The following is a 25,452-nucleotide window of genomic DNA, read 5'->3' as shown; positions in this document are numbered from 1 at the left end:
CAATACAAATATATAAACAAAGAGAGCTTAAAGGATAAGGTTGTCATTATTCTATATTCCCAAGAAAAGATCAAAACCAAAAATGTCTAGTTGGTTTTAAGTCTGTCTCTTAATACTTTCCACTTTCTCTAATCTGTCTGTCGCTTGTTTATCTTTTAAGGAACATGTCACAGAGTACCTCAATTATGTGTTTTTAATAGTTTCTGGACAACCACGGAGCTCTATGGCAGAGAGGAATAAGATACATCAGGCTACATCAAGATACATCACAATACTTAGGATCAGTTCATTGTTGATTTTTGGTCTTTTCATGGGATTTGGTGACAATAAGAAAAAGAAAAATATCCCTCCAAAAGACAAAAAATAAAATGAAACGTACATTTTACAATTTCATTTCATTTCAGGTTTTAATGGATAGAAGACAAGACCTAGGTCTTAACCAAATCAAATCTTTGATTCACTCACTGCATCTTTTTCAGGCTCTGCCCTGGAGAAATTGTCGTCTTGGTAGTGGTTCCAGCCAATGCCTCCATTCTGGCCTGAAGCAGCCCTGACCCCTGCTGGGTAACCATTCAGCCGACTGGACAATCCCACCTGTGTAAGATGATGGAGCTGGGCGCCTACACACACACACACACACACACACACACACACACACACACATATCACATCAGAGCTACAGTATCGGAGACTCAATCCTTAGCATTCCCTTTAATATACTTTTTTGATGCAATCACTGCAGTCTTAAAATGTCTCTGCTGTGCTATATGGTAAATGCCAGAATCCATTTCTATTAGTGTAAGTCACATGATGGCAGCAGCATCACGCCAACTCCTTTAATAATTTAACAGAGACAAGGCTCTTTCAGTTTGACAGGTTTATGGGGTGGAGGTGTATGTCTGTATTAAGGAACAGTGCTGTGGCCCACATCCAGAAGTGATCTAAAAATGTGTCCAGAGACAAACACTCTGTATGAAGACAATAAATAAGTTTATCAACCTTCAAGTGTTAATTCTTGAGAGGTGTGTTTTCGTCTTTTCATATGAAAATGTTCTGTACTTATGACATATGCACACCATGGGCTTTGTTTGCAGGTCAGTGCAACATCTGAATCCAATAGTATTAGTAGGCAAGTTTATGGCTGTTTGTATGTGTCTGCATGTGTACAATTTCCACTTGTACCTGTAGTTCCCCCGACTGGTCGTGGTCTGGCAGATGAGGGGAGCTCATCAGCGTAGAGGCTCCTGCTGGAGTACAGGCTGTCTGGCTGGAGTTGCTCACATTGCCCTGCTGTTTCTCCTGGTGGCAGGTAGCTTGAGCCAAGGCCCTGCCTGAAATACAAAGAAGTGTATTTTCATTCACTTAGTTGTGATTTAATAAAAAAATTATTGGAATTCTTCTCAGTTGCAGTCTATAGTCACATATCTCATTACAAAGGAGCCTTTAAAATATGGTACGTCTGATTCTACGTCTGATGTCACCCTGATTCTACAGTGTCTTCTACTGGAAGTGGTACAAGATATAACTTAGTACAGTACAACCAAGTGGTTGACAGCTGCTGATGATACATTAGTTCCACTGTGCTCAAATTGCCGGTGGTGATAAGTTGTTTAACCACAAACACATCAGTTAGGTTTCCTTTGACTGCTCTGCTCTGAATTGATTTCATGAAAAAAAAAAAAAAAACTGCTTAAATTGTTGTCTCTGTGCCTGCACAGTGTGTGTATCTGTGTTATGACATGAATGGGTGCTTTGGTCTTTTTGGAGCATGTTAAGAGACCACTGCTTGGACCTGATCCATTAAATCAATAAAATAAAGATGAATCTTCTTTCATTATTCATGAGGCCCAACTCACTCGATGCACCTAAAGGAAAACATTCCCACTGGTAAAGTGGTGGAAATCAGGCTGTACTGATCAATAAGAAATAATTTTGGTGTAGGAAGAAGTAAACGTCAAATAAGCATATTATTTATTAATTTATACATGAATACTCAATTTGCATCGACGGCTCTACTAACCTTGGTATCAGGCCTTGGACAGAAGGAGGGGACATGCCCAGCTCAGTGAACCTCTGGGGCAGACAAGGAAAGACACACAGTGCTTAAGAGAAAGTAAGTAACAATAGTAATGACAAAAAATGAAATATTGCAGCTAAACTACATGACTGTTTGCATTTGTGGCTCTCAGGTGTAATCAACTTACAAAATATTAAAAAATTATATGTCTCAGCTTTCATACTGGATCCAGATATAGCAGATCCAAATATTGAAATGAGAGCTCACAGTGGATGTTGATATATTTCTAATAAAAGCAAAGCAGTACTGTGCCTATTGCTATGAACAGTATATTTGGGCAGTGGGGCTAACTTCATATACTGTAATAAACAGTGTTGTTTTTACCAAGCATGGTTTTGTTGGATATCCTTGTTTTTTACAGCTGACCTTTTACAGCATATTAAAGCACTGAACCTTCAAAAGCTGAAGCAGAAAATAGCTTTTTATGACCCCACTGCCCACTGTTAAGTCTCTCTCTATAATTGCCACCTGGGGTGAAGTGTTGGACTATAAGGGACTAATGTATGCTGTAGTGTTAAATGCATTAAAACTATCAATTTTAAGAATGCAAGTGAGAAGTTCAAATACCATAGTGATAATTAAGCTATAGTCAAGATAGGAATATGCTTAGTTTTAGTACCAACTAAAAACATAACATAACCATGAAATACTATACAGTACTTCTTTTTTGTATCGAGAGGGTGGAATGCATGGTTGCATCTGCAAAATACTTGAAGTTTGTTCTCATAACACTTTAGCTCAGTGCTAAATTTCAGTATGAATTTCAAAGAAGGGGATAAGATATAGATAACTTCTACTTTGTCTCAGTTCCACCCATAACATGAAACACTACGAACACAGTGTGTCGCACACGCACAGTGTTACTAACTCCAAGTTTAATATGTTAACAAACTGTAACACTGCATAAACTGGCCTTTGTATGGTGCTGCTTTGCTGGACTTCTCTTCAATAAATTGCCTGAATATAAATACAAAAACAAATACAAAGGCAAACACTGAGCTTGTTATTCCAGCAGCCTTCAGCCTCCAGCAGTTAGATGACTGTACCTTCTTTGAAACCAGCCTACACTGACAGGAGCTAATGATCAAGCATTCGCAGGGCATATTACTGTAGAGTCTTAGCAGTTGTAGATAGCTGACAAGGGTTGTAAGGTTGCAGCTCCATGGGGGCGACAGATGGAGGAATACTTAACTGATTAGTTTGCTAAGAGGACACGATTAAACTCGAAGCTATAGGCTCCATGCTGGGTATGAGCTGAAAAAACCTTGAGAAAGGGCGGAGATAGTGAATACAAAGGATTTTACATGTGTCTGTTTACTGTTTTGCTGTTCTGCTATTACAAATTTAAACACAGAGCCTATTTCTCTTAATCCGTCCACAGATGAGTGAAATTAGTGAACAGATGCATGACAGAATACATTTTACAGGAACTTAAACTAGCAAATGCTTAAATGCCATGGAGAACCATTTGTTGCTAACATAATTTTGTTCAGTGCAACATGAGAGCAGAATGATTTTATGTTGAATGAATGGTTAATGCTCTATCAAAAGTATCCTTTAGATATAAGCGCCAGGGATGGCTACTTACACCAGGGAAAGGGCCAAGAGCTTGGTAGGAGGGACCCCAAGGTCTGAGACCACGGCCTGTAGGGCTGGTGCTAGGAGGGTTCGTGTTGACCCCTGGGAGAGTGATCCCTGCGGTGCTGCCCTGAGAGGTGGGCGACACTAGGGCAAAGGCATCGTCCAACAGGGAGTGCATCTGCTGCCGCGCCTCCTCAATGGAGGGCTGTGGGGGCATGTAGGGGGGTGGGGGAGGTGCATGGCCTGGAGGAGAGGAAGCGGGACCCAGGAAGACGTCATCGGTGGGGGAAGGGCTCCTGTGAGGGGATCCTGGGCCTTGGTCAGGGTCCGACTGGAATAAACACAACATATTTACAGACAAATGGAGTCGTAGAGGTTATACAGTATGTGTAAGACTGTACAAATTTCATGATTCTCATGTACTACTCACTACGTAGGCCACATTGTTGACTCCAGGACACTTTCTGTAAGCAGCATCATTGTCTTCAGTGATGAGCTGGTCTTTGTCTGCTTCCATCATGCCTCCATTCAGCTGCTCCTTCATCCTCTGTTTGGGAGAGCGCCTCCCTCGACCACTGAGAAAAAATGTATCTATTCATGAGTATTTTTTTATTTAATTTAAGCCAGGCCATTTCAGTCAGCCCTACACACCCATATACAAAGATTTGTCCACCACCAAGCCAAACAAGTGCAATGACCCAAAACATGAGCACTAACCTTTTCTTGGATCCCATGAAGATGGAGGACATCTGGGCATCTGGGTCCAGGATCTTATCGATCTGTATCTGTGCTTTCTGATAGATGCGATCCTGGTCCTTCACATCTCCGAGGCCACTTGTCATGTCATCCATGGTAGGGAAGTCGTAGTGGCCCTTCCTCTTGGCACGCAGACGTATCTTGTTACGATGGTGCTCAATCTCTGACTTGTGCCTCAATGCCACCTGGATCTGAATAGAAAATTAGACAACGGCTTTAGAGTATGAAGTGTTTAGACTAACCGTAGATGTAAGAGAAACCACAAGAACTATAGCAGCATCAGTGAAAAAAATCATTTTATGTATATTTTAACCAGTATATATATTAACCAATTTTTCTGCATTTTTCCAATGTGGTTGCACCAGTTTGATGAATTTTGTAGCAACAAGTGTCTTAAATGCCATCATGCTCCACCAGTATCAATAAAAAGTCACTCGACTCAAGAATATTTGTCTTTCATATTTTAGAAAAAAATACGTTTATACAGGTAAATTATTTTAGTTGCTAAAAAAAAGATCAGTTTTTGCCAAGCTAGACAGTCAGAAGACCAAACCTCTTTGTTGATTTGGTTGGTGTCAGACAGTTTGCCATTGATGGGTGGGCTGTGCAGTGGTGGGACAGCCATGGGCTGCATGGCGATAAGCTGGACTTTGTTGGGGAGTCTCCTGCTTGCATCTGTGGCACGAGACATCCGGTCAACATGTTCAAAGATGGCGGCTGAGGACAGCTGCTCATTTGTACCATTCATAGGAGGAGGACCTGAGGAAGGAAGTAGATAAACAGAGGTCATAACTCAGTCAACATAGTGTAGTCATTGCAAGTCTAAATACTAATGTTGACTTAAACTAGTGGACAGAGCACTAGTGCGTAAGGATCTCTACAAAACATTTACTCTTTTATTTAATTGACATGCCTACATAACAAAAGCGTGAGGTAAATGTTTCCGGTGGTAACATGAAATGCACACTGATTTCTAATTGCAAAAGCTAAACTTCACTTCAAACAAAGGCTTTGCCTTTGCCATTTTGTGAAGTTGATTGTCTCTACACTGTGACTGACAGCTCAGCAGACAGTGATGGATGGTGAGAACAAGCCGAGCACAAAACTGCCACAGAAACAAACAGACAACACACAGACACAGCTGCTGGAGGTCAAGCCTGAGATCTATGGAGAGACAGACAGAAAGAGGACAAACTCTTACCAATTCTATTTTTGCCTGCAAACCGCAATAGAAAGGAAAAAGAGTTTTATTGAGGTGATGGAGATCAAATAAAAGCACCTAACATATGGTTACTGTAAGTTGACAATAAAAAATACAAAAGCCTAGTGAACTGAGGTCTGACCACCATGAGTGCTGTTTAAACTTTTTAGAAATGAAAAGAAAAATTAAGGGGAGAAGCAAAGAGAGAGGGAAAGGCAAGTGAGTCATCTAGGAGGACACATTTCCACAGCTGATAAAAGCTTCTCGTCTGGCCTTGTGAAGTTCATTAATCAGAGAAAAGAAAGGAAGGAGCTGCTTCTGATGAGCAGAAAACACATGGATCAAAAAGAAAGACACAACATTACATAATACTGAGTGTGTCTTACATACAACCTACTTATAAACATTGTGACAGAGCATATACAGTCCCAGGCAGAGATTTATCAATAACAAAACAGAGACCATTCCACTGTGGGTGAGTCAGGCTGTAGTCTGTGTGCCTGACTGCCTCTGGCTCCAGCATGTAGTCACTGAGTGGCATTGCAGCCTTGAATCTATCAACAAGCTGTCAGATAGAGTAACTTCAGCTATTTTTCCCCTTCCTATTCCCTTCTCCCCCTTCTCTGTCTGGACATCTTTGGACCACCGAATAGAGTTCCTACCAGGTGTTTCTTTCCTCACTGTTCCCCTGTGTAATCTTTATGTCACTGCTTTGGTTGACGCAGCACTTTTCCTCAGTCTTTCTCTCCTTTGTCTTTTTTCACCACTTCACTGTCTCCCAAGCCCTCAATCTGGCCCTCTTGTCAATCAAATCACACCAGCTTGAGTTGCTCTCTTTATCTCTTTATGTCTGCCCAATCCCTTCAGCTTCCTTCTTCCCCTCCCCCCTTGTATTTGTGCTCTGTGTTTGGAGGAGTGATGTGAGTGTTGCCAAGGCCACTTGCCATTTAAAACATTGATGGGGACCTTACGGGTCTGCTTGCTGTCATTGGGCGTGGTGTGGACTCTGAGGTTCTCCTCAGTTGATTCCCGCTCACTGGAACGGTCACTCACCACCGAGTCACCATCTGACGGCGAGATCCTACCCAGAAGATACACACACACACACACACACACACACACACACACACTCTCTTACATGAATAATAGAAGTCAAAGAACACACTAGCATTCTGAAATGTCATGCATAAACCAAAAAAGTGCTTTTCCAGAAAGGTAAAAGCTGGGGGGATTCTTCTTAGAAATGATAATATGATTTAAAGCTTGTAGTGGTAAATGCATTAAAGTATTTCCACTGGCAGAATGATTAAATTCCCACTTAATTTGTCCTTGCCAGCTATCAAGTGAGGAGAAACAACCAATGTCAATCCCACATTGAAATGGACTATATTACTGAAGTTAGTGAATGCATTAAGCAAGCTGCTTTACTAATGTTTAGATGTCATGTGTCTATTCACCAGAGCAGTTGGTGAGCTGGGAGATGTTGGTAATGGTGCCCAAATTCTTCTGAACACATTATTACAATGAAAATACCTCTATGAAACACAGCTATGATGACATTTAATTATTGAAACTAATAAATATAGTATGTGTATGTTATCATAACTTAATATAAGTGATACAGACAAACTGACAGAATGCAAGAGCGAAAGGAATATTCCTCACTATCTAGAGCATCAATAATTGATCTGAGGATCTGTCAAAAGCTCTTTGTCTGGTTGACTGACTGTCCCGAATGAGGTGAGTGGAAAATCAGAGTGATGGGCTAAAAAACGAGCTCTGTTAAATATCTATCAAAATGTCTTAATATCTGTATCAGGTAGAGGATTCAAACCAAAAGGGAGTAAACAGTGAGTGTTTTGATCAGGTGCTGGATAAAGAAAGAGAAAAAATAATCAAAACCCCTTGACCAACACTGAGTAAAACACTAGTCTAAAAAGAACTGGTAATGATAATTCAGATCCTGTTTTTGGTACTGTTTTTCTGTTATGTAACCTATGACAGCATGGCCTATATAGATATAACCTGATGTAATTCAGTGTTCTCATTTCTTCATATTTATTTGAACTCATCATTAACATTTTTTCAGGCTCCTGCACTGTACTATGAAGGAGCACTGACCTTCCTCGCCTTCGACCGCTGCGGGATGCCTTGGTGGAGGAGGCTGAGGTTTTGGATATGGGAGTGGGGATCTCCCCATTCTCAGATGGACTGAGGCCATCTTTAATTGACATGGGCAGGGGTCCAGGGCCAGGCCCTGGCGGGACAGACTCCTGAATCACCATGACATCATCCTTACTCTGCTGGCCAAGGTGCAGCTTGGCAAAGTCAAAGCCTTTCACACTGGGAGCCTGCAACTGAGGAAAGGGGCAGAAGAGAAGGAAAGAGATGAGGAATACACCGTTTAAAGAAATAAGGAATGGAAAGAAAGGTGGAAAGACATATGGCAAAAGTTACAGAGGTCAAAGAGGGAGTGAGTAAAGATTAACAATACTGTAAATATTTACTTAATGACGGACATATTCAATAATGTAGTGTTCATTACCTTTAAGTGGAATCATATTTGAATGTGACATTGTCGCATAGTGACATTAATCTGCAGTTTAAACCAAGGCGGCAAATATGCAGCAAGTTCAGACAGTGACTGAATGACTGATGAATGGATGTCCAGGAGGGACACTCAGACAGACAGACATGAATGAATAAATTGAAAGAATATGAGAAAGAGGGACAGGGAGTGATGTGGGGAAACATTGAGCTGCTTGCTTTTCTTTGAGGTGGTGGGGGACGGAGGCTAAAGATGGAAGCAGTGAGACTATTTGAGTGTAAAGCCCTCGGGACTTTCCAACAGCAAAGGAGTAAACACAGGATGTCAGATCTTAGTATGTGTGCTTGCAGTTTGTGAAATGCTGGTCCTATGACACTGAATTGTGTATACAAAAGGAGAGAAGAGTGACTTGACATGTTCCTGTTAATTCTCTGAATTATTAGTAGACTCACTGAGTTTATTTATGCAAAATGTCTGGCTTAGAAGAGGCTTGTTGGTATAAAACTGCTAATCCAGTGTGATGCTTGCCAGTATAAAACTGCTAATCCAAAGAGAGCGAGAGTATGTGTGTATGTTTGTATGTGCTGCTCTCCACGGCATATAAACAAGGCTAGTCATTGAAAGGGAAAGCAAAAAACTGCAGCAGAAATAGTAAAAGCAGTTTCATTCTAATTAACACTGAGGCTGAATGAAAGAAATCACACAGCTAGTGATATCTCCCACACGTTATACTCACTAATTACTACTTAGCCTGGTCTAATGGTAAACTGGGGAATCACAACAACAGCTGATACAAGCAAAATGATGTCTATCAATCTACTACTTCACAACACAATGATATTATATATTCCTTAGGATCTCAAGACTATAAAAACACCAATACCTCAGTCCACAGTAAAATCCACCATAATGTGTACTACTGGATTTTCTGTTTCTGGACATCACAACCGTGTAAAGCAGGATCCTAATGTCTATTAACAAAAATAAGCACTAGTCTCTATGGCTACTGAACAATATACCTCCTCCTTGGCTCTCCTTCCTTTAGTTAACACTTTCATTTTGTCTTCTTTCTTCATCTCCCCTGTTTTCATTATCATTGTTTTGCTCTCTTGTCTCCTTTGCTCCTCTGGTTTAATTCCTTTCTTTTTAAAGTTCCCCTTTTCCTCATCTTTGTCCTCGTCTTCCTCCTCCTCTTCTTCTTCTTCTTCTTCCTCCTCCTCCTCCTCCTCTTCTTCTTCTTCTTCTTCCTCCTCCTCCTCCTCTTCTTCTTCTTCCTCCTCACTGCTCATACTCTGTTTGCTCTTGGGAAGAGCTACTGGTCTCTAAGCAGAAGCAATGGTGAATAGCATAAATACTTTGAGTGATGATGCTATTGTCCCTGTATCTGACATATCCCAAAACTCAAAAGCTGGGTTATTTACTATTGACTGCTGTGTTGTTCTTTATATAACTGTGCAAGATTTGAACAATTACTATTCAGACAACACACACACACATAAACTAGGTCTCTTCTACATCTTCTAGAAACCACCAGACACTGCTCTGTACCTTCCCTCTTTTAACCTCCTTCTCCTCCTCCTCCTCCTCCTCCTCTTCTTCTTCTTCATACTCCTCTTCTTCTTCCTCATACTCCCCCTCACTAAACTCTAACTTCTTTTTAGTTGGAGGGATTGTCTGGTGAAGAGAGGTCCTTGATTCTCTGAATGAGGTAGTAGACTAAGAGAGGGGGAGTGGTGTTAAGTGAAAGATGATTGTGTTAAGCAGAGAGGACAGGCTAAGTGATAGTTACTTCTGCACATTAGATTTATTGCATTAACCCAATGTGAAAGATCGACCAGTAAGCTGAAAAAATACACACACAAGCCCCCAAAACACTTTTTAGAAGTGGAGTGATATTTCTGTGTCAGCAACATCTGACTTTATGATGAAAGAGTCACTGGGACTTGACTGTGAAGCGGCAGCTGAGAAAGAGCACTGTAGGTGTTTGCTACTCAGATCTAGTTACAGCTCTCTGGTATTGTTGTTGGTCAGTGCAGCACAGTAGAAATGCCATACACCTGTGCATTAGTCCTACATGTCCTTCATATTGATGTAACTATTAAAAATAAATGGCAATTTTAAATTGCATCACACATGATGAACTTGGGACTGAAACAAAAGCCCATACACGAAAACAAAACAAAAAAGATAATTGGTATTGATAGCTATTTGCTATCACAATAAATTAGCACTACTTTGCAGTATACTGTATGTCAAATGCACCAAATAGTTGGTCTTTGATTCTCTGGTAAACTTGACCCTGTTTCTCTCAAAGTGAACTGATGTGTTTTTAGCAAAGACTATATAGTCTGTCATTTCATTATTGTTTAAAAATATTTTGTTCAACAGGATGTACAGTATAAGGGACTTCAAAGAGCAGAAGAAATCTCTCTTGTGTCAATTAACTTCAGGGCAAAAGGCACATGTGCTTTAAAGTAAGAAAGAGGCAATACTAAGACAGGAAACAGCCTCGGTGCAGCCAAATGGCATAATTTCTATTTCAAGTGAAGGCAGAAAGGAAGGAGAAGCTATTTAATTGTCATAAAATTAAAATAAAACTAGACAAAGGGGAACTGAAGCATATGGTTGTTGGTGCTTAGAGTATGTAAGGAAACAGCAAAAAAGTTTTAAATAAAATAAAAGAGCAGCCAAGGCCCATTTCATGTTGTAGTAGCATCATGACTTCTACTCCAGCTCATGTCCTCTAATAAATCTCTCTACTGGAATCATTAAAGTTTTACTAATCTAATCTAAAAAAAGAAATGATGAAGTCCAGATTCTGCGCAGTCCTCCAGCACATTCATGTCAATGACAGATACACCTAATTAATTAGCATTTCATCTGAATTTCAAAAGTGGTCTCATCGTTCTGACTTTCCACATCAGCTGCCTTGAACCTTCCTATGCAGAACACAGTAATGTTTGGGAAACGGGTTTGTCTATTAACATAACTGAACATAATGTAACACCTTAAATACATACATCAGCAAGTTGTTTATGTACAACAGTGATGTGATTATCACTGTCCATCAACCCCAGGCAGTCCTTTTTGGTTACGTTTTTAACTGTTCTTAAATTAGATGTGCCAATGACTTAAAGGAATAGTTTGACATTTTGGCAGATACGCTCATTTGCTTTCTTGCTGAAAGTTAGATGAGAAGATCAATACCACTCTCATGGGGAAAAGCATAGCAGGGGGACACAGCTAGCCTGTTTGACTCCAAAGCTCCAAAATACGCCTACCAGCATCTCTAGTCAAGATCAAGATCGCTAATTAACATGTTATATCTTGTTTGCTAAATCTGTAAACTAACCGAAATTTAAAACCAGAAGTTGTAGTTATACAACATGATGGAACTATTTCTCTCCTAAAATATCGAACTATTCCTATAATGTCACAAAATAACACCTTCATTTTGGAAACCTACTGAAATATTCTTTCTTCTTGATGAGGGATGTTACAATAGTGATTGTGATCCCAATTACTGTCAACTTACATATTTCAAATATGTCATTTAAAGATTGAACTGTAGATCTGAAATTACTTTGAAACACTGACACAATGAAGTCGGGCATGAAGTCAGACACTGTACAACGCTGATCGGACTCTACCTTCTGTCTCTGCTGGATGGAGGTCATGGCGTCTGGCTGGAACTCCAGCTTGTCTGTCCGACACAGTTTCCAGTACAAGATGGAAATGATGACGATGACCACGAGGAGCGGAATCACCACCCCAATGACGATCCACATGTTGTTGTTCTCAGCGTCAGAGGGTGAGGATGCCACCTTGTCTACAGCTACAGACAGAGAGATTGAGAAAGTGACAGAGTTTTCAGTTTTAAGTTGAGCTTCAGACACAAATATTCACGACATTGAGCCATTTCATTTGTGTATGTGGTTCAATATTTAAAGCATATCCCTTTATTACCTTTAAGCCTATTCACAAACACCTTGAGAATGCAAAGCTAAACATTCAGTATCTTGTCTCACTGCTGTAATCTTCAATGCAGACCGTCATTAGTTATAATTAACACTCATTTCATCCCCTGGGAAAGTACTGACAGAGAACACAATCAGCACAGACACAGAACTCCCTTAAGGGGCTCTCATTAGGCCTTCATCCCTTGTTTAGATTCTTAATGAGGAAGACAGGCTTTTGGTACAATGTGTGCAAGGAGAGGTAATTAGCTCAAATGTTACTATAAACATACAAAGGAACATATGGAGCCAGCAGTTACCTTGTATCCTTTTTTAATGTCTTATTAGGAGCTTGTGAACAATTTTCCTAAAATTGTGTCCTTTTTCTTTCTGTATCCCTCTGTTCCAACACCTCCAACAGCTCTACTCAGTTAAGTACAGTTATACCTTTAAAAATTATTTTGAACTGTGCAATTCACATAACAAAATCGCAAAAAGTCCTTGCAGTACAACATATTTTAAGTCATATACCAACAAAACGACAGTGGTAATAGTAACAACAATATGGATAAAATTATTATTCACAATAAATAGGCAAGTCCCTTCTTTTGCCTATATCCACAGGTAAAAAAATTACATTACACATCTTGTTAATCACTACATCACTTTATTGCCTTTGAATGTCAGTTTTCTACTATGCAAGAGATACTCACGCTGTGCCAAAATGCCCTGGACACGATATCCCAAGACAATGGCAGCCCTTTGAACGTCCAAGCTGTTGAGTAGGTTGGCTGCTTGAAGTGCAAGCATCCTCTGACCACTGGGACCCTCCACAAAATACACTATCTCCAAGGGGTGGTCCACACCCACCAGCCGGCTCGTACTTACAACCTGAGGGGGGGGCAGAAAGGTACAGTGTGTATTTGTCAAACCATCTACATGAAATCATGTGGTATATGAGTTATATGAGTATTTTAACAGTTCAGATGAAGTGAGAGTCACATGAAGATTTATAAAATAGCAGGTTTCTGAACAAATATCCAATATTTAGGTATTGGATATTTGTTCCAATGATGTAAGGCCGCCCTTTGTCATCAGAGCAACTTTAATCCATCTCTGAATACTGTTATCCAAGTCTTGAATTGTTTGTTTTGAGCTACTGGAGTATAAATATTTCTTCAAGTGATAAAAGAGATAGAAATCTGTTTCCCATAAAAGTTCAGGAAGTTTGAATTTGGCAATTGGTGAGATCATTGGAGTTTTTGACTGCATCCTAGACTTCAAGAAAACTCTTCAGTTTGTTTAGCCATGTGTTTAGGGGAATTAGTATGTTGAAATAATGTGGAAAGATTCCTTGTTCCACAGGACACATTGTATGTGGAAAAGATGCCAGGGCCCTATATTACTTGGCTGTCATACAATTACACAGAGCAATCACCAGGCCTACTGACGATGGCTGCCGGTACTGTCCATCACTCATTTAAAAAGTTGGCAGACAACATGGCATCTTATGTCTTTTTCCAAAAATAAACATGTCCAGATGTAGGAAAAAGGCTGAAGGACACCCCATAAACCTAATTACTTATTCACATTGCACAGGGATGCAGGCTTGGAATCCTCAGTTTTGTGGTTTTTAGCGATCATCTTGGTAAAGGTCTTTTCTTATTTCTGTTGATGAACTTTTACCATGAGACCACTGTCCCTGTTTGTTCCCATTTATTTCTAACTTTGAGAGCACACACACAGCGAGGTGCAGACTAGTGTGACCTTCAATTCAAGTCTATCAAAATTAGTTGTGTGACGTGTTTTAATTTTGACGTTCCCATCTGTAAATGTTTCCTTATTCCAACATTTGTGGCTAATAGACAGTGCTTTTTACAACTGGAAAAGAAGGGCTTCCAAAAATGAACATAAGATCCATTGAAGATGAGGCACTAGACTCTACATTAAAAATGGAAAGTCTAATGAAGGCCCCAATGAGCAAAGTGTCGCAATTTCAATAATAAAGATGTCTTTTTAATGGAGAGTGTGGTACCTCATTTTCTATGGAACCCTGTAACGTTAATCATTTTTGAGTTTTTGTGCCTGCAGAAAGTAAAATTCAGGCACCAACTATTTGGCCTCCTTAGTTGCCATATACTGCAGTGAAACTTACTATACCAGTCCCTGATAAAACATCCCCATGAAGCTACATATTCAAGGGCTCCCTCTCTGATCTGTCACTTTTTTTAAGTAGCACATAAACATTTACTCAGGCACAGAAATAACATGTCAAATTGTATTGTATGTATTTGTATGTATTGTACACCTCTTTAACTTAACATGGCGCCTGTGTAGCTGTACCAGCAATTGCTGCAAGTCCTTTTAAATGAGGTGTTTCCATTATTTGATCTATTGTGTCTATGTATCTATGATCTATGTATGAAAAACATCTACATGCATTGACACACACATAGCACACTCATCATATATCAACTTGCGTTCTGTATTCCCATTAGAGTATTCATTGTTTAAATATTTCTCCATGTTGTCTAATATGTCTGTGTGTGTGCAGTCTCCGTCTGGGTGCCCTGAGGCGCAGTACAGTCTGCTGTCTGCATTACTGGAAAGAGTAAAGCGCAGGTCATGCCTGGGTTGACACAGAAAAATGGCTGGGCAGGCTCCCTCATCCAGAATCTAATCCAGTCCATGCACGGTTATTAGAGTGGAAAGATGGCAGCGTGAATGTGTGTGTTATTGCACAACCCCAATTCAACCTCCTCTTTTATCTGTCGAGGCAGACTTATAAGGTATTCTCATAGGTGACAACACCAAACTGATTCTGTCATGACAGTCTAGGGCATCTGTTTGAGATATGTGTCTATGTGTGTGTGTGTGTGTGTGTGTGTGTGTGTGTGTGTGTGTATGTGTGGGCAAGAGAGCAAGACAAAGGATTCTTCTGAAGTTCAGACGCTCAGTCTGAGTCACCACACTGTCATTATATGCAACAGACACTAAGAGATGAGCGTCTTTGAAAAAAAAAAAAAAAAAAAAAAAAATCCTAACTAGCCTCCTTAATGACAGTATCCTATCAAGGCTGGAAGGAACACAAGTACATAATAAGGTTCTATGTATAACACATATTCATATTTGTGACTGTGAAAAATATCATTTTGAAAGGTAGAAAGGATGCCAGAGCGTAAAATTAGAGCTCTAAACTTAGCACAGAGACAGACACTAAAGGTTCACCACCAATATGGTCCTCTGTTGTCCTAAATTGTTCTGTGGGTTTTATGGAGCTCATGCAGGAGGCAGAAAGGTCAGAAAGAGTGAGGATGCTCCTCAGCCAAGGATGATATTTATCACTCTGACAGCTCCCCTGTTTAAAGACCACCATATGCACTCAGACTTCATGAGGTCACATCAAATATGCATCTCTCATCTCCCATAACAAGTCTCTTTAATCTTTGTTTTGTTTTGAGTGTTTTGCTCTCCCTGTTCCTCTGATTTTTGAATCCTTTACCTACCCCTGTCTCTGTATCTCTCCCTCCATAATGTCTACCCTCTCAACAACAGAGACACACTCTTAATCATCCTGCAGGATAGAGACAGAGAAAGAAAAACAATTAATAATTGATCTGCTCTTTGCAGCTCTGTGGCATAAAGTAACAGGACCGGAGAAATGTGGAATAGGAGAAAGAACAAGGACTCATGAGTTTGTGGTCTTTGAGTGGCTTGCCCCTGGGCTGAATGGGATGTTGTTGCCATGGAGACAGAGCCCTATCCTGTCTCCTTTGAGATGAGCTGAGCAGGTGCAGAGCGAACCCATAAAAGCCAGAGCCTGATTAGTAAAGCAGTAAGGCTTTCAGTGGTTACAAACACTGCAACGCTCATATAATGAGGCCTCAGTACTCAGGCAAGGTAGTTAGAGAGAGCTTGCTCAGGGAATAAGGATATAAATGGTACAAGGAAGGAAGCTTTTTTAAGATTTAGTGAGTAATCCATTAACAAACTTCCTGTTAAAGAGTTTTGAAAGTTTTGTTGTGTAATAAACAAAAAATAAACTAGTAATTCTACTGTACACTGTATACTGTTTCCAGAGAAAGGCCTTGCAAGCATATCTTAAACAAACACTACCATGTTAGTCTTAACAATAATTTAGTCTGGTTTTGAGTTTTACATTTTTTTATTTATTTTAAAACTAGTAAAAAAGTCTGCTTGTAAGTTGAGACATGTTGAATTTAGTTTCACTTAATTTGAGAAATTTTAAAACAGACAATATGCTAAAATAAAGAAGACAACAATAGCAGCTGAACGATTCAAGATAATGTCACTTGACTTAAGGTAACAAATTCTGCAAACCTTTTCTTTTCTTGTGAGGCTTAATAGATTTTGTATGGTATTTATTATCTTCTCCAAAGGCTATGCAGCTGTGAATACAGCATTGAATAAATCTATAGATAGATACAGTACCTGAACACTGCTGTTGCCTATAGTGGTGGCTCTCTTAACACGTCTGACTAATCCCATTGCCTCCCCGAGTAACATGGCCACCCGGCGCTCCATGTTGGCTTGGAAGGTCCTCTCACTCACTTTCTGGTCCAGCACACCCAGGAGCACTATGTAAACAGACAATAGAAAAAAAAACCATACAGAGTATTAGCTTAAAGGTTCTCAAATTTATGTAGTGGTAGCAGGTTTTTACCATGACAAGAACCTGTTCTACCTGTTCTAACCCAGGAGGAGCGAAGCAACTGGCTGGTGTTCAACTCTGGATAATGGAATGCTGTTAGAAAAAGTACAAAATAATGTTTAAGCGTAGTAAGATTTAACCTAAGTTCATTGTTGGTGATCAGAATCAGAAAACACTCAAAGCACAAGCTATTACAGTAAAGGTGAAATAACTAAAATATAGAGAGACATCCCCGTGGTACTCACGCTCAGCAATCTGCAGTACAGGAAAGCCCATGTAATAGCTGAATTCCACCATTGTCAGCTTCATCAGAGCATTGCTGACCTCTGACCCCATCAGATAACCCCTTGAACCGCGCACAGTGAAGGTGATGTCCACTGGCTGCCTAACTAGCCGTTGTTCCTGATATTTAGGAGCAGCCATGGTGATGTTTACAATCTAAAACACAATTAGACAGACACGTACTGTTCAGCGGACAGACAATTACACAACAGAATGTACAAAACATTTTCCATTTTGCTGTTGATGTAGTTTCTGGGAAAGCTTGTTTGTCTCTTGAAGAATTACAATGAAAAACCAATCTGAACATTATTGGTTTCAGTGATTGGAAAGTACAACACAAAATTGGGCAGTGTGGGCAGGGGAACAGTTTGCTTGATTTAATCCTTACATTTATTCCAAATAAAAGACTATAATACAGGCATCAGTATAATAGGATTACACAAAACACTACTGAAGCCAACCAACCAAATAGCCAAATAAGCTCTTTATTAACAAACAGTAAGCTTCTTTAATACTCAGCAACTACAGCATGAACTCCTTCAAGTATCCAAGTGAAGTATCCTGGGGTCTTGTTCATGTGTGATGGTAAGATGGAGAATGAGTTGGACAGGAGGATTGGTGTGGCGTCCACAGTAACAGTCATAGTAAGGAATGAGCTGAGCTTCAAGGTGCCTGAACCCTCAACTATGGTCATAACCTCTGCGTACTGACTGAAAGACTGAGATTATGGACACAGCTGGCCAAAATGAGCTTCCTTTGCTAGCTGTCTGTGCTCACAGGGTGCTCAGACATCCAAAAAAATGCTTGTGGTAAATTAGCTTTTGTGTTGGAAGGAGCCAACTGAGGTGCTCTGGGCATCTTATCAGGATGAGATCCAAAGTAAGAACTGGAGAATATAGATGGGGAGAGTGATATCTGGGCTACTATGCCTACTAGGGCTGCTCCATTTGGGCAAAAATCATAACGATAATTTTGGTCAATATTGAGATCATGATTATTTAACACAATTACTCGCTGACTTAGAAAACAAGCTGAACTAAACATGCCACAGACTGGCAGAGAGTGAGTTTGGGACTTTAGGGAGGGGCAAGGGTGCACTGCTGTAAAGGAAAGGGGTGCGCTTGATTTGTAACACTACAAAACAAAGAGCATCATTGCAAAACGGAATGCGGCACAACAATCGCTTTATCTAGATTATCTTGGTTTCATAATCGTTGGAAGCCAAAATCGTAATTGAAAATAAAATTAGATTAATAGCCCAGCCCTACTGCTTACCATGATGATATCACCACCCAGCCCTAATATATTATGGAAATTGGATGGATGGATAGATTGAGCATGAATCTGATTGTGACTAACCAAACCAGTAATTTAGGTCTTACACTGAACATTGATCTTAATAAACTAGCTTTCTCTAACTCCCCAGGCAAAGTCAGCCTACACTGTAACAATCACAGTTATAGACTGGTGAAGTGACTCACTGGTGAAGCTGAGTGGGGTCAGCTCAGTCAGCAAACAAGCAACAGGTCTTGCACAAATATCGTAGCAATCCAAGTTTTTTTTTAAACTTTCTTTGTATGAAAAAAAAACTAGAGCCTGGTCGATGGCCTATATTATCGACCGATATTGGCCTTTCGCAGATAAATTGGTATCGGCATATACGTTATCTGATATGAGCCAATTTAAAACTGTTTTCTTTTCAGAATATTACGGCGGGGACACGTCCACGTTCACCAATTGGGCTGTTCAGACAGACTGTCAGACTGTTCAGCAGCGATAGTTTGGGCTTCTGGTCAATTCTTTCCACGTGCCTCAAGCGACTAGAAAACACACTGATAATCTGTTGTAAACAATATAAATTGTTAATATATATGATATAAATGATCTGATTCTGATAAATAAGATCCCATGCTTGCCAACCCTTTTGATTTCTGTGCCCCTCTCCCTGCTGTTCTCCTGGATTGACACCCCCCCCAATGATGAAATATCAAGATCTGTCCACTATATTTATTAGAAATAGTATCACTGCTGTTTGTGATTGTGTTTTTTAAATTCCGTACTTATTTCACATATGTGTCAGTTGTCGCTAATCAGAGAGCGAGAGAGACGAGCAGACACAGGCCTGTGTGTGTGTGCCCCTCCCCACAGATCATCACACAAGACAAGCCTTTTAACTTAATTTTTGCAGAAGCGACACCCCGCAGAAACACATACAAAGCTTTAAGTTATAAATTATCACATGTAGTAGAGTGGCGTGTGCACTACGTCAGCTGAGCAGACGTAGTGGAGTCAAAGTGGTGTGTCCACGGTAAGTTGCTAACTAGTTTGTGAGATACATTGCTGGAAAGTTAATAAACAATGAACCCATCATATTCCCTTTTCAATATAACTCTAATATAACCCTGTCCCTGACAACCGTCACGTCACTCATGCTTATCACAACTGTTTGCTGTGTTAGCTAGTTAGTTAATTAGCTATAGTTCGTCAGTCAGTAACGTTAGCAGAATGAAAGGTAAGCGTCAGAGCATCTCTTCATCATTCTGCAGCTTAGCAGACAATGGTGTGGTGGTTTGAGTCTGTTGAGAGTTGACTTTACGCTAAGTTGTGAGATGCGATGCTGGAAAGTAAATAAATAATGTCCCCATATTGGAGTCACAGGAGCCTGTTTTTCCACCAAATACGTTTCCTCTGAACATTAACAGCAGAGGCACCGTTAATCTCCTGACTTGGCAGCAGCAAACCATGAGTTGATGTTTGTGACCGTTACATTAACAGCGAAATATTGCTAGAGATGACTGATGATTAGCAAGAAAAAAGCTTTTTTGATTGGAGTTCAATCCATTGAAATAATGGTTCGGAATCGGAACAAAGCTGTAGCTTGAATCTCATAGGTCGATAGAGTAGAGAATGGGTGGTTGAGTGGTTTAGTAGAGAGCAGAAGTGGAATGTAACTAAATACATTTAGTACTGTACCTTAATACAATTTAGAGGTACTTGTACTTTATTACTGTACTGTATTTCCATGGCATTTTCTGCTACTTCAGCAATTGACTGATACTGAACAGTACTGATGTTTATTTAGCTATTTATTTTATTTATTCTTTATTCAAATGGTCAGCTGTTGACTGATACTGAACATGCAGTACTGATGGTTATTTAGCTATGCATTTTATTTTTATATATTCTTTATTTTCTCAGTGTTCATTTCTAGAATTAGTTGACAATGTCTATGTTACATGATTTAACATGCTAAAGAATATTTAACTTAAATATTCTTTAATAAAGTTATTTGTTTAAGAAAGCAGCCTTCTGAGTACCTTTGCATAGACATATCAGTGCAAAATCGGTGCAGTATCCACATAGAAAAGGTCTATTTTAATTCCAGATCAAAAATTCACTATATCGGCCACCATATTGGTAATCGGTGAATGTTTCCCCCTGTAAAATCCATATCGGTCTGAAAACTCTCATATCGGTCGGTTCCTTTTTCAGACAGACAGATAATACAACATGTTTAGTTAAGCCACAGCTTCCACTGGAGGTAAGCAGCTCTGTTAGACAAGGGCTGTTATTCAGAAGGCTCAAGCTTATCGGCACTGGGTCATTCAGCTTTGAGGTGCGAAGCCACAATGAAACGTACCCTAATGAAAACATCATTATCATGCTTCCCTGCCTTCTGGTCCCACTCACATGCACTGTGAAGTTGGTTGACTCCTTTGAGCGCCGGCGCACTTCTGCAAATGCCATGGTCAAACCTTTCTCAATGCTCTCACTGAAGTTGCAGAACCGCACATCTATGTGACTGGGAACAAACTGCAGCACTGCACGGGGTGAAGCAGAGTTTTAGATCAAGTTTAAAAATTAAAGGTTATCACAAACAATTTAAATGTTGACAACAAGACAGCTTGTTGAAAGGTCATTTACCTGTGTGGATTTGATATTTACTGTCTGTTGTCATCCAGTTCGGAGACACAGACAGGAAGCGGCGCCCAGACGTTCGCAGAGCATTGATGACAGATATGGCTGTGTACACAACTGGACCAGACACCACCCGAAACACAAACTTTGGTGGGGGGTCCACAACCTCCACAGACAAAGCAGGAATATATGACATAGATAAATCACTCATTAGAGTAATTAATTCACAGTTAAGTGGCTTGTGTAAAATAAGCAGCTGAAATTTTTGAGAGGTCAGCAAGGCCTTGTGGATCTTGATGTGACTAGTCCTATGGTTTGTTTATCACAGAACCACTGATAAAAAACTAGGGAAGTGGTCTGGCCTTCATGGTTTATCTGCACCACTGTACACACACACACACACACACACACAGACACACACACACAGTACCGACATATTGTATGTGATGTTACACAGCAGCCCATCCACTCCAGAATCACTTAATATTCTAATAGGATCTCTTTTACATCATCATGTGCCTATGTTGCCATTGTATGTCCTTTTTAATTGCCAAAAGAAGGCTAAAACCGTGCACAGTATTACCTTGAAATTAATTAAATATCTAAACCCCTGTTGAGATAAATTTACCTGCAGCTCCACTGACTTGTTGAATTCCCCTTTCAGTATATCTCTTACTTGAGATTTGGCATATCCAACAGTGGCCCCGGAGGGAAAGCCTTCAGAAGAAAGCATAAGCATGGTTATAGTCTTATTCCATAATGAGAAAGTTCTCATATATGCATATTTCAAATTAAAATTACAGTTTTAAGTCACAATTTGCAAAAGGGGTGTACTATTTTAATTTGCTTATAATTTGCTGTAATATATAACACAAAGCACAATTCCATGTCAAACTTACCAATTTTTACTAAATAGGCAGGCCTGTCAAGGTCGCAGAGGTACTGTCTTGATGTTGGTGCTGTAGTTGTGGTCTTTCCAATGGTGGTAGAGATAATGTTGACACTAGTTGAGGCTTCAGTGGTAGCAGTAGTTCTAGTTGTGGCTTGATGAGAAGTAGTGGTGGCAGTTGTAGTTGTGGGTACAGCAGAGACTGTATTAGCTTCACTGCTAGTTGGGATCAAGGTCATTGTGGCTTGGATGTCAACTCCATCTTCAGTCACCCCCTGATCACCCAACACGAATGGGGGGACCAAAGTGACATTAGATGTGGGTTCAGTTGAAACTAAAGTGACATCAGTTTGTTCAGTTGTAAAAGTAGAGTCTTGGGAAGTTAGTTCTGTTGTACCAGCAGTGGTGTTGGTACCAGGTTCAGTGGGAACAGGGGAGAAGGCTATGGTTGCAGCTAATATGGGAGTGGTGTATATGGTACTTTGTGGGAATGACTCTGTATCAAACCAATGGACATCTGTCAGAGAGGAAGAAGACATTACATCATCTGGCAGCAGTGGTGTGGCACTGGGTAGCATAGTTTCTATTAATACAGTGCTGTCCAGGCCAACAGTTAGTGTAGGTACAGACCAATTTGTGGTGGACACCTGACCACCCCAGGTGGAAGAGGAGGGATCAAAGAAATGGCTGGGGGCTATGGAAGGATCCAGAAAGGGCTCAGAGGCATTGACCAGCTGGGGACTCTCCTCTGTGGTTACTACTGTGGTTGGTTCGTCATGAGGCTCAAACCCCGACAGATCACTGGAGGACTCGTCCTCAGTCAATTTGGTATCATTGGTGAAGCTGCTGGTGGGTGTAATCTCTGTAGCACTGATGGACACCACGGTAGCGTTCCCTCTATGTTCAGCTCCAGTTTCTGAACTGTTGCTCTCTTTGGTCAACTGAGTGGTATAATACTCCAAACTGTTCATGTCAGGTAAGAGGACATCTGTCGGTTGAATTGTGAAAGTATCGAGCCAATCTATGTCTGATGTGTCGGCCATATCACTGTTAGCTGTGGGAGTAGGTTCCAGTGTATAGTGAATTGTAGAGGAAAGTGAGGAAGGATAAATGGATTTTAGTGGAAGAATGGTGCTGTATGTTGTCATGAGGCTGGGAGAAGGTGAGATATAAAGGGGATTCAAGGACGAAGGGGATATGCCCACTCTGGAAGGGAAGGATGTGTCATAGCTTTCTGTATAGTCCTCCAGATCATACGAGTCAGAGGGCACCTTGGTGACCAGAGAGTAGTCCTCTCCATCTGAATTTAAGAATGACATTGTCTCCAAGTAGTCCCCAGATCCCCAGTCCAGTTCCATGGTGTTGGTGGGGTAGAAGTCCTCTGGAGAGACCTCAGTTGGTTCAGATGAAGGTGATGAAGGGTGGGGGGTGATGAAAGGCACATTGTAGCCAGGGGCCAGAATCTGATCTGGGTTGGGTAGAATGTTTATGTCACGTGCTGTTTTTTTCTCCTCTATGGGGGCACTATTGGGGCTCAGCTGGTTCACATCCAGGATTTTAGATTCATCTGCCAGAGAGTCAGTAAAAGCTAGTTTAGGAAGTGAGGTCATGATTGCCAGTGTTTGCTCTGATGCACCATCATGCTGCTTGCTGAAAATTTCTTTCTGCTCAGAATTAAGACCTAGCTGAGGTGTTATGGACCTTTTAAAAGCAGAGGTGCTTAATAATGTTATGGATATATTTGACTGAGGCTGCAGCTGGGATCTTGTAGGAGTTGGAGAGAAAGAGGAAGGTTGCTTGGCAGAATTTGTCCTGGCCTCAAATTGTGGACTAGACCCCAATACAGGTTCGGGAGGGCTTAATGATGGAGAGGAAAGAGGATGTGGTTCTTCTGCAAGGAGGTCACTTGCTGTGAAGGATTTTGAGTTTTCAGAAGAAACATGTCCCCACAGAAAATGTGTGGTGTCAGCAGTCCTAACTTCATGGTTTGGTTCAGAAATGGATGGCAGGGCACCAGGTGAGTCTGGGCTCTCAAAGGCAGTATAATGTGAGGCTGGTAAGGCTGATGGTGACGACCCTGTTGAGCTTGGAACATCTCCAAGAAATCCCATGGGGTGGTCAAACAGAGACTCATCTACAGTGGAACAAAGAGAATGCTTCAGTTTAGTACTGAATGAAAGAAAGATTCATGACTGACTTCAAAAAAGTAAATTACAGGGATTAAAATTAGGTTGCTTCTATTAACTGTTATTATTCACACACTCAATCTGATTTCTTTTATTCACCAATATAGGAACCATAACTTGATTATTACTTAAAGTGAGTTTAAATATATTTTTTCTCCACAACTTCTGGATGTAAATGATTTAGAAAAGTACTTGCTTTTGTACAGATGATAGCCTGTCAATCTGTTATCTGACATCAGCCCCAAGATTCAATCAATTGTAATTTCATCACTTTTAGCAAAAATAGTGTGGCCAAATTGTTCACCAGAGAGGCAGGATGAGACCAAACAGGCAGACAGGCATGCATCCTAGTGTACGTTATGTTGTATAGCTAACTGGACATGAACAACAATAGCATTAAATCAGAGGGATAGCTTTAGTTTGAAAAAACTGCATTAGGCTCTTTGGGCCCTAAATGACCAAAACAAACATTGATCTGCAAGGAAAAAATATTGGACCTGCTCACAAGGATGTTTCAAATTATTACCATTCATCATGAAATGAGTCATTCTAAGACTGGTCTTCTCTGGAGCAGAGGTCACAGAGTGATAAATAGACTACATAGTACAGTAAGACACTTCATTGAATCTGTAGGAGAAAGCTGTGGTGGGTATAGGGTGTTATTTGAAACCTTGGCCTATATTATATCAAATCAATACTATATTGACAGGTGATTTATAAACTGCAAGTATTGATACAAACTGGAATTTGAGATCTATGAAATAGTGAGGTTGGTTTACCAGAAAACACTAGTTATTCATCCAGCTCATTCTAACTATCTATATTACAGGTATCTGCAATCTGTAAAAAGTAGACAACTGACATTTACCATTTCACTTTGTGCTTGTTGACTCCTGAGAAAAATCACTGGACCTGATCACTAGTCTAACTAATGTGCCATTTGCTAAAGTGCCTACAAAATGGAACCATTAACCCTGATACCATGCTAGGCTACAGTGAGAAATCATAATAAAAGCTGACAATGACGGTTTTCCTCACTTCCAGTTTTGAACTACGAGAATATGCTGACATACATTACTGACCATATTTTCCAAAATGAATGAGTGGTCGTTCTGGCTCAGCACCTCTATGGCCTGGGCCTTTTACAGGTGTACTCTAGGGAGAACATCTCCTATCCTTTTTTATGGCACCTGACCTTGGAGTGATGGATGGTGCAATTTTCAGCTCATCAGGAAGCAACTCTACTCCTTACACACAACACTAAAATTCTTAAGGGTGTCATTAAACCAACCAAAATGTAGAAATGGCAAACTTATGAAATACATTTCTGACTTAAGTGCCTTAAGTCCTTTCTAAGGCCTTTCTCTCCATATTGCATAACATAGT

General features: G+C 40.3%; 1 protein-coding gene across 9 annotated transcripts in view; it reads right to left on the bottom strand.

Moving 5' to 3' along the window:
- Window positions 1-25,452, bottom strand: part of si:ch211-1e14.1 (UPF0606 protein KIAA1549) — a 41,338-nt gene that overhangs the window by 2,611 nt on the left and 13,275 nt on the right. For 4 of the 9 annotated variants that reach the window (XM_044193761.1, XM_044193765.1, XM_044193768.1 and 1 more), the window contains 19 exons: window positions 21,891-24,014; window positions 21,620-21,708; window positions 20,998-21,157; window positions 20,764-20,894; window positions 17,037-17,229; window positions 16,825-16,884; window positions 16,572-16,717; window positions 12,833-13,010; window positions 11,814-11,998; window positions 7,737-7,972; window positions 6,560-6,696; window positions 5,616-5,630; window positions 4,968-5,173; window positions 4,376-4,605; window positions 4,089-4,233; window positions 3,666-3,989; window positions 2,021-2,073; window positions 1,183-1,331; window positions 466-620 (listed from right to left, as the gene is read on the bottom strand). In XM_044193761.1, the coding sequence (XP_044049696.1) occupies window positions 466-620; window positions 1,183-1,331; window positions 2,021-2,073; window positions 3,666-3,989; window positions 4,089-4,233; window positions 4,376-4,605; window positions 4,968-5,173; window positions 5,616-5,630; window positions 6,560-6,696; window positions 7,737-7,972; window positions 11,814-11,998; window positions 12,833-13,010; window positions 16,572-16,717; window positions 16,825-16,884; window positions 17,037-17,229; window positions 20,764-20,894; window positions 20,998-21,157; window positions 21,620-21,708; window positions 21,891-24,014 (4,916 nt within the window). Of the gene's footprint in view, window positions 1-465; window positions 621-1,182; window positions 1,332-2,020; window positions 2,074-3,665; window positions 3,990-4,088; window positions 4,234-4,375; window positions 4,606-4,967; window positions 5,174-5,615; window positions 5,631-6,559; window positions 6,697-7,736; window positions 7,973-9,182; window positions 9,486-9,711; window positions 9,880-11,813; window positions 11,999-12,832; window positions 13,011-16,571; window positions 16,718-16,824; window positions 16,885-17,036; window positions 17,230-20,763; window positions 20,895-20,997; window positions 21,158-21,619; window positions 21,709-21,890; window positions 24,015-25,452 lie in introns of all 9 variants that reach the window. The other 5 variants (XM_044193764.1, XM_044193767.1, XM_044193770.1 and 2 more) reach the window with 4 other exon arrangements.

The sequence above is a fragment of the Siniperca chuatsi genome, linkage group LG4 (genome assembly GCF_020085105.1).
Source record: "Siniperca chuatsi isolate FFG_IHB_CAS linkage group LG4, ASM2008510v1, whole genome shotgun sequence".
In the NCBI taxonomy this organism is placed as follows: Eukaryota; Metazoa; Chordata; class Actinopteri; order Centrarchiformes; family Sinipercidae; genus Siniperca; species Siniperca chuatsi.
Note: the sequence above shows the minus strand (reverse complement) of the source record. Positions and strands in the feature narration are given on the sequence as shown.